Here is a 10,351-nt window from a genome sequence, read left to right as displayed (position 1 = left end):
ATTTATCTTTAGTTTGGATCTGAATAAAAAGATGGCCGACATGACGTGCTCCCTAAAAGTCACCCCCTGCTGACTGGCTGCAGTATAGCTCATAAAGCCCGCCTCCTCCATGTTAACAGATGGGACATGAGTCAAACTATAAAATCAAAATACACGTCAAATACATTTTTCTCAAACATGGTTTCTGTCATTATAGTTAGTTCTTATCATGCTGATTTATGTCCAAGTGTTCATTTTTCTGACAAGTTTACTTTTAATAAGTTATTTAATGCTGTAAAAAGGGGGTGTGGCCTCATGATTGACAGCTCTGTGGACAAATGGGGCTCCTGCAGCGTTCTGTTCCCGAGTAGCAGAGTAGAGGAGGACCGGCGAGAGGAGACGTAACTAACACTAACACTACAGTCAATGAACTTTCAAATTCCATAAACTATGGACGCCCTAAGTGGACATACAACAAAGCTGCACGTCTGTAACGTCAGACAGTCATAACTCGTATCCCCAGAGTTTCGAAAGTACAAAACACAGAAAATTATCCCGTTACCACGAGAAAACAAGCTTGAGAGAACGAGACACATAAGATCTCGAGAAAAAAAACAGAATTGACTCGTCATTACGGGAAAAAGAGAGTTCAGGGCTTCCCTACAGATGTGGCGCTGTGAGAGTACAAAGTAAAACATATGATGAGATTAAAGATACTGATACTGAGCTGTTGACAGAGCTGGACAAACATGAGCCGAGGTTAAAGGTGAAGTAAAACTTTATTAGCAGTATTTCGGCTTAAATACAACGTCCTTTGTAGAAGTCAACATACTTCATATACTGATACATGAGTCATATATGACTGTGTACATAAACATATACAGAGATAAAGTGACAGTTTAAATATAATCTGGGCTTAAAACACATCTTATGTTTATATTCACAGTCTTTTCTTTACTGTTTGGAGCTTATTTACATCAAAGGCCGACAAACAGCCGTCAGCTAAAGGGACTCATCAGTTCTGCAGTTCTTCTCTCGTTACTTTGAACAATAGTTTTATACAGAAATCAGAAAAAATCATGTCGAAACATTTACAGAGATTAGAAATGGAGATTCTAATCTTTTGTATCAGGTGTGAACTGAACCTGCCTGAGACCCAATTTGGGTCTGAAGTCACAGCTTAAGCACAACAAACATGAACCAATAATAATATTAATAATAATAATTATAATATCTCTTAAATCTCAGGCTCCGCCTTCTTTAATTAGCGTCGAGCTTCTTCACAGAAATCTGCTGTTTTTACATTTACAGATCAGTAAAGCTAAACACTCCTGCTAACGAGTTAGCACGCTGCTAATACTGACCAAAGGGTTATCTTTTTGGACCATTGTAACACGCTACTGTGTAAGCATGCTACAAATGCTAATGCTACTGCATTAGCATAGTGTAAATGCTAATGCTACTTTTTTAGCATGCTTTATATTAGACACAAAGTATACTTTAGGCCTTAGCATGTACCCTGCTATCACTTAGCATCTTGTATGCTAACCTGTTAGCATAATAGAACGAACTGACGAGCAGGATGACCCACCAGAGCCAGGAGCAGCAGTTTTTAACACACACATTACAACCGTTTACAGAGAACAACCTGCATGCAAACCAAAGCACGACATCATCTTAAAGATACAGGATTTATACGAAATATTAAACTGCAGTTACAGGCTAACACTTTCCCATCATGCACCTGTTATACAAATCATGACTCAACCAGTGTGTGTGTGTTGTGGAATAAATGTGTGTGTGCATGCATGTAATGTACAAACGTCCTCAGTCTGGGAAATGATCCGCCTAATTCAGGTTTGATGTTTAGATAAGCTAGGTTAAGCTAACTTTAGCTAACAGTCGTCTGGTTGTTTAGATTTCTTTGTAAATTATTACCCAGGTAGCCAAAACACAAGTCCAGATGTGCCACTAAAAACGATGCTAGTGACAGGAAGCAAAACTGTGTGAAAGACCGAACCTCTTTAAATGAAGGTGCTGAAAGTGCGATCATTAGGGTGGAGTTTGGGCATCAGAGGCCTTCAGGGGGGAAATCTCTGTCCTCTTAACCCTTAGCAACAGAAGAGATTGGCTGAAAGAAGCAGCCATCAGTGAGCTCAGCAGGAACATTTTTGATTTGTAGAACACAACAAGTCAGGGGGGTCACGCCACAAGAACTCAGGTGAATGTGCTGAAACTCAGGCCCTGTTTACAGCTGGTATTAACATGCGTCCTGAATGACTACATCACAGGAAGGCAGCCTTAAGTACAGGTGTAAACACACACAGAATGCACTGAGAGCCATTCACTTCGTCTGAAGGTGCTCCGGAACGACGCCTTCATGTGTTTCCCTCTCTTTGTTGCGATTCTGCATCACAGTCTCTGTTTTAAACGCCTAAAGAAGATGATTACGGCTACCTGTTTATCTGTTAAATATCTATAGAGCAGGTAGGTGAGATATGATAACAAGAGGTCCCTGGAGATCACCCAGGACGCATGTTAATACCAGGTGTAAACGGGCAGCCAGCCGCAGTCAGCCTGATTCATTGGCTACCTGGGTAACTCACAGACGATTGAACATGTTCCTCCATGATGGAAACACCTGTGTGGAGGCTGCTTCCTGTCTCCAAATATTTGAGTGTATTTTGAAGTTAAAGGTGTCTCTCTCTTTGTGTCTGTCTGTACTTCTGTCTGTGTGTGTGTCTGTCTGTCTGTTTCCCCCCATCACAGCACCATGGTTGGTATATGGTGAACGAGTGATGCGGGGTGAGGCATGGCGGTCAGCTGAGGCGGATGAGGAGGAGGTGAGTGAGCTGAGTGAACCACCACGCTCCCCGCCGCGGCACCGGCGTCTCCGGTGGGCCGGTGCCGGGCGCTTTTCTGGTGCGCCCTCAGCCCGGCCAGCTGCGAGTAAGCCGACTGGCATACGTGGCACTTATACGGGCGCTCGCCGGTGTGCAGCCTCACGTGGTTCCTCAGCGTGGACGACTGGCTGAAGCGGCGGTTGCAGAAGCGGCAGACAAACGGTTTGTCCAGCGTGTGGATGCGCATGTGGGAGCGCAGGTTGCTGCGGGAGTTGAAGCCGCGGTGGCAGATCACGCATCGCATCCGACCCAAACTGGAGGAGGAGGAAGAGGAGGAGGAGGAGGATGAAGAGGAGGAGGAGGTGATGGAGGAGCCTTCACAGGTGTGGAACTCATCTGGGAGGAAGAGGAGGAGAAATTAGTCAGGGTGATGTCAAACTAATTCTGATTCTAATAATTGTTAAGGCACTATGGAAGAAGATTAGGGCAACGTTAAAATCTATTTAAGTTTTGTTTTTCTTTTAATAAGAGTTCTTCTTTAGCAAATATAAAGTTTGAATTCTGAGATTAAAAAACAATCTGAAAAAACCTGTTCTTTTTATATTTTTATGTTTTACCTGAAACCACAAATCTGACTTTTAAATGTTTTAATTTTCACCGAACTTTAGCTCAACTGACTGACCCGACCTGTCGATGGAGGTCGCAGAGTCACAGATTTGCAGAAGTTTCAGATTTGATGATGAGTCTACAGATCAAATAATAAATCATCTTTACCGCTCTTGGTCTTCTTGCTCTGTTCTTCGTCTCCTCCAGGAATTCCAGGAATTCCCAGGAAGGTGTTGTGGGAGTTTCCGTACCACACCAGCAGCTCCTGGTCCGGAGGGATCGTCTGAGGAGAACAACAAGGAGGTGAATCTCTGAGAAAATATGCTTCCTTCCAATTATTTAAATTGTATGTTAATAAAGGTTCGTCTGAGTCGACCCCCTGTTTGAACGCCCTGTAAGTACTTTGTAGTTCAGGTGAGAGACAGAGGAACACTGGAGCAGGTTCATTAAATGTTTCATCTTTCAGCCAGCAGAGGGCGACACACACCTGAACTCCTCCTCTGCTATAGAGAAGAGTTTTTCCTTCTTTTATTTCTGCACCTTTATGAACTTCACAAGCATTTTCTCTTAATCTCTTCTGTCTTATAAAGCTAGAATTGGTTTTGCCTTTTTAATCTGCTTCAGTTAATCTGTCTTCTGTTGTCTAACTGTTCTAAGATTTTAGACAAATACTTCTAAATTGATTTTAATTGTCCTTGTATGAATCAGATTTTGAGTAAAGCTCTAAAAATTAACATGATTATTATTCAGTTATAACATAAAACATAAAATATCAACAGGTTAAATAGCCCTTTCTTGATTTCCATCTAAATTTTACAAACCTGGAACTTTCAGATCGACAAAACAAAACCAGGAAGTAAAGGTTATATTATATGGACAGAGGTGATGCGTTCACTGACCTCCACAGCCTTGTAGAAGATGCTGCTGCCGATCTGAACCACCTCCAGGTTCTGCTCCTGCTCGTTCCTCGCACACTTTATGTACGTCATCCAGCTCCTCTGATCCTCCTGACTCGCATCGATGAAATACCTGACTGTCCCGTCCTCGTTGAACACCTGAGAGGGAGCACAGACAGGAGAAAACAAAGCATATCATCATCATCAGTTCTATTCTTCAATGTAATTTGACACCCGATAAAGAACAGATACCTAAACTAACATCTAAACAAAACGTAGTAAACTTACTAGCGAGTAAGATTTGCTGGCTCATTAGAATCGGGTGGTTGTCACTTGTAGAACTCAATAAATTAAACTGTAAATTAATAGTTAATTGTTTTGTTTATTTTGTTTGTTAGCAAGTCAATCACTCAGCCGCTCAGTAAGTTAGTTGTTTGATCTGTTAGTTAGCATGTAGCTGGCTAGCAGATACTAATCCAATAATGGTCGCATACATTAGCAAAAGCTAATAAATCAATGTGTCAGTTAGTTGGTTACAGTTTGTTATCTTGTACTGTGGGTGACTATCCATTTACCTGTAGTTTACTAACTAACTCACTGCTAGTTGCTAGCTTCCTCACTTACTTACCAAACAACTTACTGACTCAAATTTCTAGTCATTCAAATAGATAGCTAACTAACTAAATGCTCGATGAACTGACTGACAGACCTCTAACTAGCTACAGTAAGACAACTACACACTTACTAAGTATTAGCCAGCTTGCTAGCTTTCTAACTGAATAAGCAGCTGAATGAAAGCTTGCTGACTAATTAACTGACTGATATTTAACATACTAGCTAGCTGCACTTGACTTGCTGATAGCTATTCTACTATAGGAGCTAAAAGCTATTTAATCAGTCAGTCTGTTACTTAATTAGCAAACTGACAACTGATTGGATGGCAGTCAGTTACTGAGGTAGTCTAGTGGATAGCTAGGTAGCTAGCATGCTAAAAATCAGTTTACTTAGATAGTTAGCTAGCAATCTGTCAACGACCGTTAGCTACCAGGCAAGCTAGCTAGTAGACCGTCAGCTAGTTAGGTAGCTACAGGAGAGGTTTTAAATTCTTCAGCCATTCAGTCAGTGATTTAGTTAGCTAGCTGGCTAAGTGGTTATCAACAAGTTAGGATGTCAGTTACCTATAGTTTGCTTATAATCAGCTAGTTAATTAGTTAAACTTTCAGTTAGCAAGTGTAGCAAGCTAGCTGGCTAACACATAGTCCGTTTCTCTCACTGTAGCTAGTTAGAGCTCTGTCAGTCAGTCAGTTAGTAATTCGACTAGTTGGATACTAGCAATCAGTGAATCAGCAACTTTTTTGGTTAGGCTAGTTGGTTAGGAAGCTAGCTGATTAGCAGTAAGTTGGCCAGAAAGTTACAGATAGTAAAATAGGTGTAGTGACTAATAAGAGCTACACAAGACATTACATAGGTTGCTTGTTAACGTTTTTAGCTAATACGTAAGTAAGTAGTGTTGTTGAGTGTCTCTCCTGGATCAGACTGTTTGCTAGTTGTTAACAGGGCTAAATATAAATGTGGTGAATGTAAATAACAGTAAACTCTGTTCACCTCCCACATGAGGTTGTTGTTCTTGTACAGGTCGATGTGTTCGGGTGAGATGAGACGGCCGGTGAACGGCCCCATCTCTGTTCCTGCTTTGATCCACGTTTTAGAGAAAATCCCCAAACCTTCACCTGCAACACAACAAGGCACACACACATACACACCGACACACACTGTTACTGCAGGAACATCACATTCATCATTACAGACAGGATAAGAATAGAGCATATTCAATACAGGCCTCCTTCAGGTTGTTCTCTGAAGAGAAATCTGCTGTGTCATGTTGGCTAAATCCAGTCCTATTTAACTTTTAAAGTTATCAATGCAACTTTGGTTTCTCTTATTAATTTTATCTTTAAGAGGACAAGTAGATCGGTGCATATTGATCCACACAAGAGCATTTATAGGCTGTAATAGTTTGTTGCACCCAAATATAAAAATACAAACCTCAATTGAAAAATTGAAAAATGGAATAAAACACCTGATTATTCTTCACGACATGTCTGCTCTGTCTTCTTAACATGCTCATGACAGAAGACTAATACAGCAATGTAAGACACATTTAAACCACAGACATAAAAAGAGGCACAGTTTTACCTGGGACGGAACTCTGAGCGATGATCACCTCACTGGGTAAAACCAGACTGGACAACTTCTGGACCTCTGAACACAAAATACATCTATTAAATTTCACTTTTTAAACAACTGTGATTATATTTTCTACTCTAAAAAACTACTGTGTTGACTGAAAAAATTTAATCACTTAAATAACAAAAACGTATTTCCCCATGTTGAATCCCATTTGAATTTTTGTCGTTTTAACAGAGCCACATAAACGCTAAGTCCGGCAGGCTGCAGCCCATTTTTCTATCTTTTATTAGAACATGACATGATGTTCGGGATGCTGTAATAACGAAGTTTCACATAAACAGTGAAAGCAGCAGGACGCAAAGCAGAAAATGCAGCCTTGACAGGGAGAAAAGGGGAGGTTAAATGCTCTTTTTTCCAGATGAATGCTCGCATTATGTCTGCACAACTCCCCCCTGCTGTCCACTGAGCCGGGGAGCACAGAAATCTTAATTCATGAGTTTTTTAGGAACCAGAAAGTTCAAACTGAGAGACTTTAGACGTCAAAATCTCTGAGTTTGAGCGGCAAAACAGGAGATAAAGTCTAGACTCCGGACTGGAGAAATAAAAGCGAAAAAAGCAATAAAAGTTTGAATCAAATGTAAAGAGAGAAATGTCAGAAGCTGTTTCACGCTCTCGGGGAACCGTGAAACAGAGCTTGACATTGAGGAGAAAAGAGATTTAAATGGAGATAAAAGTGCTGCAGGATGATCCGAATTTAAAACCAGAGAAGAAGAAAAGAAAAAAGCTCATAAATGCCATCAGGAGAAACGTGCAGCGGATTGTTCTCACGCGACGCAGAAAACCGGATTTAAATTCCTGCAGAAATAATCCGTTCATAATGAAACGGGAGGATCAGAACAGCAGCGGGCTCGAGCTCTCACGGACTCTCTGAAATTGTTCCGAACGAATTTTAGCGAAAACGGAAACGAATTTCACAATAAAGTGTAAGTAAAAGGAAAAGAAACAAAAATAACTGACGTGAAACTCCGCGAGAATTTAAGCTGCAAAATCACGGACATAAAGTGTGGGAATTATTCATTAACAACAGAGAGACCTTTTAAAAAGGAATAAATCAGTTGGGGAAGGTTAATTTAATTTTTATTCAATGATAAGGTTTGTATTAATTTCGTGGAGTTTTACAGGCGGCGCGCGCAGGTGGAAAGACTCGGTCTCACGCTCATTACATCCTCATTTCACAGCGGTCAAATTTCAGTTAATTGTTAAACTAATAATTGAGCAATAATTCAACTTAAACAGATTTAACTTAATTTAACTGATTTTCAGACTTTAGACATAAATGTCTAAATTAAGTTACATTCATTAATTAGATCTCAAGCTTCAAGTTGAGGCCTATTTGTTTGACTTCACGAGAGGGAATTAAACGTTGAATACATTTTAATTTACTGCCTGAAAGAAAAGCGTGAATTTGAGTTTTGTAAGCTTTACTGTGAAACGTGAACGCGACTTCGTGATGTAAGATGATGTAGATATTTAACTTTAAACATTAAGTCTTCTTCAGTAAAAGTACAACAGTTTTATCAGCATTAAAAGCAAAAGTCTTATCGGCCTAAATACTTCCTATATGCATTATAATTGATTGATTATTGGAGCTACTAAACATGTCAGGAGCATTCAAATATTTGAGCTGGTTCACGTGATGTTATTAAGTTAAGTTATTAAAGTGATTCAGGTTTTCTCTAAATAAGAACTTATTTTTAAAATATCCTGTAAGTTTAAAAAGTCTAAAATATAAGTCTTTAATTTTAGATGAAGTATTGATTTGACCTGTTTTAATCCTCGCAGGTGACCGGAAGAAAAGATTAATAATGTCATATTAAACTCACTAACCTCCAGAGAAGGACTGCGCGAGCACCTCTGCGGTGAACGCGGTCTTGGGGCTCGCGCTCGGGGCGGTGCGGTCCTCGTGCTGCAGGTGATGCTGGAGCGGCGCGTGGTGGTGGTGCTGCTCGCCCAGCACGTGCCTCCAGCGGCCGTACAGGAAGCTGTGCAGGATGTCGGAGGTGATGATGTCCGCCAGAGAGATCGGCTGCTGCTGCGGCTTGAAGCCCGGCTTCAGGCCCAGCGAGGAGCCGGGCAGCACGGAGCCCATAGCGGGGGCCGTAGGGAGGAGAGGAGCCGGGAGGAGGTGCAGAGGGACCGGAGGAGAAGCAGTCCTCCAGGAGAACTTAAGTTTAAAAAATCCTAAAAAAGATTCTTTCTGCAGTAAAATCTCCACTTGTTGTTGAAAATAAAACAAACTGAGGTTAACGTGGCTGCAGGTTTGTTTGTTCTCTTTAATGTTTAAATAAAGTTTAAATGTTGAAAATAAGGAAGTGTTAATGCAAGTTGTGAGGAGCAGAAATAAAGCTGACAGAGGGAGAGGGAGGTCTATATAGACTCTGTTATCACCTCCTCCTACATCTCTATAAAGAGAGGAGGAGCAGTGTGTGTGTGTGTGTGTGTGTGTGTGTGTGTGTGTGTAAGGCGTTGTTGGCTCCGTTCACAGCTCAGGCTCGTGACACCGTAGAGACACTTAATTAGGACTTAATGAGAAAATAACAAGAGAAGCTCAGAGCAGTTAGAGACCTGCTGCTGATGGTTTTACTGGTTTAACTGGTTTCTGATTTTCTCTTAAAGCAAGAAAACAAACACAACAAACTGTTTGATGGTTTTAGGACAAAGTAGTTCCTCTGTGACATCAGAATCTTTTGGCACCACAAAGTATAATCCTGATGTAAAAGAACAAAAGTTTTAGCATCAAAATAAAGTTAAGTTAAAGTACTCATGATGCAGACATTAATCATGTTTAGATTTTGTTCAAATAATTTACAAAGCAACTAAAATAATCAGAGACGTGTGGTGGAGGTTTGAAGATGCAGACCTCAAACAGGAAGTAAGTTCTTCATTAAAACTGTTTGCTGCTCTCTGTCTGAACTCTGGTCTCACCTGGACCTATCTAAAGCGGTGGGCGGGGCCAATCTACAGAACATTTTACACACAGAGCTTTTTTTCTTTTTAATGGAACTTTCATCATTGTCTTTTTTTAAGCACATAGAAAAGGTAAGACAGCATTTTCCACCTACAAACACAGGTGACCTGAGCTGTCACACTGACAGACTTGATGTCACATACGGCAGAAACAATTGAAGTAAACGTTGGCTCGATGGTCCAAAACTTTTGATAGATTCTCGACTGCAGATACATTTTTAATCCGTAATCTGGTTTTAATCTGTAACTGTTGGTTGCTATTCAACTTGAACACACCAGCGTCAGAAGACAGACTTCTAGTTTCGGGAAATAGGACTCTCTGAGGAGCACTTGAATGCAGCGTGAGTCAGGAGTTCATCAGAAGCAAGTTTCACTTCCTGTGTGAAATGTGTTCAATGTTGAATTAGTACATGTAATTTTTCAGTACACAAGTTAAGGTACTTAGAATTTTTCTTTTAATTTCTCCTCCAATATCTCAGAGGTAAGTAACCACTTTTTACTGCACTACATTTGTCTGACAGCTTTCTTTTTACTAATTAAAATTGTCCAGTTAAAATCGTGTTTTTTCAGATGTGGATAAAAAGTGTTTCTTTATGAGAAGATAAAATTCTCATTCTTCTCAGTCTAAATGAACCACCCCTCACTTTCAGAATAAAAGCCTCTTAATGACTCTTTCATTTGGAGATTTGGAGACGCTAAAGCAAACTCAGCTGTCTTAAAAACTCTTTTGTTCTGACCTCAATTAAATGATGTTTGCTGAGGCTGTGCAATAGTTTCATGGTGTTCTTATCTTTTATCACTCATCATTGT

At 40.4% G+C, this 10,351-nt stretch overlaps 1 protein-coding gene across 1 annotated transcript; it reads right to left on the bottom strand.

The window, feature by feature from the left end:
- Positions 1–778: 778 nt before the first annotated feature.
- On the bottom strand, positions 779–8,663 carry prdm12b (PR domain containing 12b). The gene is made up of 6 exons (XM_069683258.1): positions 8,402–8,663; positions 6,521–6,586; positions 5,930–6,054; positions 4,328–4,483; positions 3,597–3,711; positions 779–3,218 (listed from the first exon to the last, which is right to left on the bottom strand). The coding sequence occupies exons 1-6, from the start codon at positions 8,661–8,663 to the stop codon at positions 2,743–2,745; spliced, it is 1,200 nt and encodes a 399-aa protein (XP_069539359.1). The 3' UTR covers positions 779–2,742.
- Positions 8,664–10,351: the final 1,688 nt, after the last annotated feature.

Source organism: Semicossyphus pulcher, unplaced genomic scaffold (genome assembly GCF_022749685.1).
Source record: "Semicossyphus pulcher isolate SPU_LCO1_2020_fin unplaced genomic scaffold, fSemPul1.0.p SCAF_6, whole genome shotgun sequence".
Classification (NCBI taxonomy): Eukaryota; Metazoa; Chordata; class Actinopteri; order Labriformes; family Labridae; genus Semicossyphus; species Semicossyphus pulcher.
Note: the sequence above shows the minus strand (reverse complement) of the source record. Positions and strands in the feature narration are given on the sequence as shown.

Excerpts from the sequence above, each read along its gene's own strand:
- prdm12b (XM_069683258.1), bottom strand. The coding sequence starts at position 8,663 with ATGGGCTCCGTGCTGCCCGGCTCCTCGCTGGGCCTGAAGCCGGGCTTC. Across the intron at positions 6,587-8,401 it reads CGCGCAGTCCTTCTCTGGAG|AGGTCCAGAAGTTGTCCAGT; the intron begins GTTAGTGAGTTT and ends TTTTGTGTTCAG. Across the intron at positions 4,484-5,929 it reads ACAACAACCTCATGTGGGAG|GTGTTCAACGAGGACGGGAC; the intron begins GTGAACAGAGTT and ends GCTCCCTCTCAG.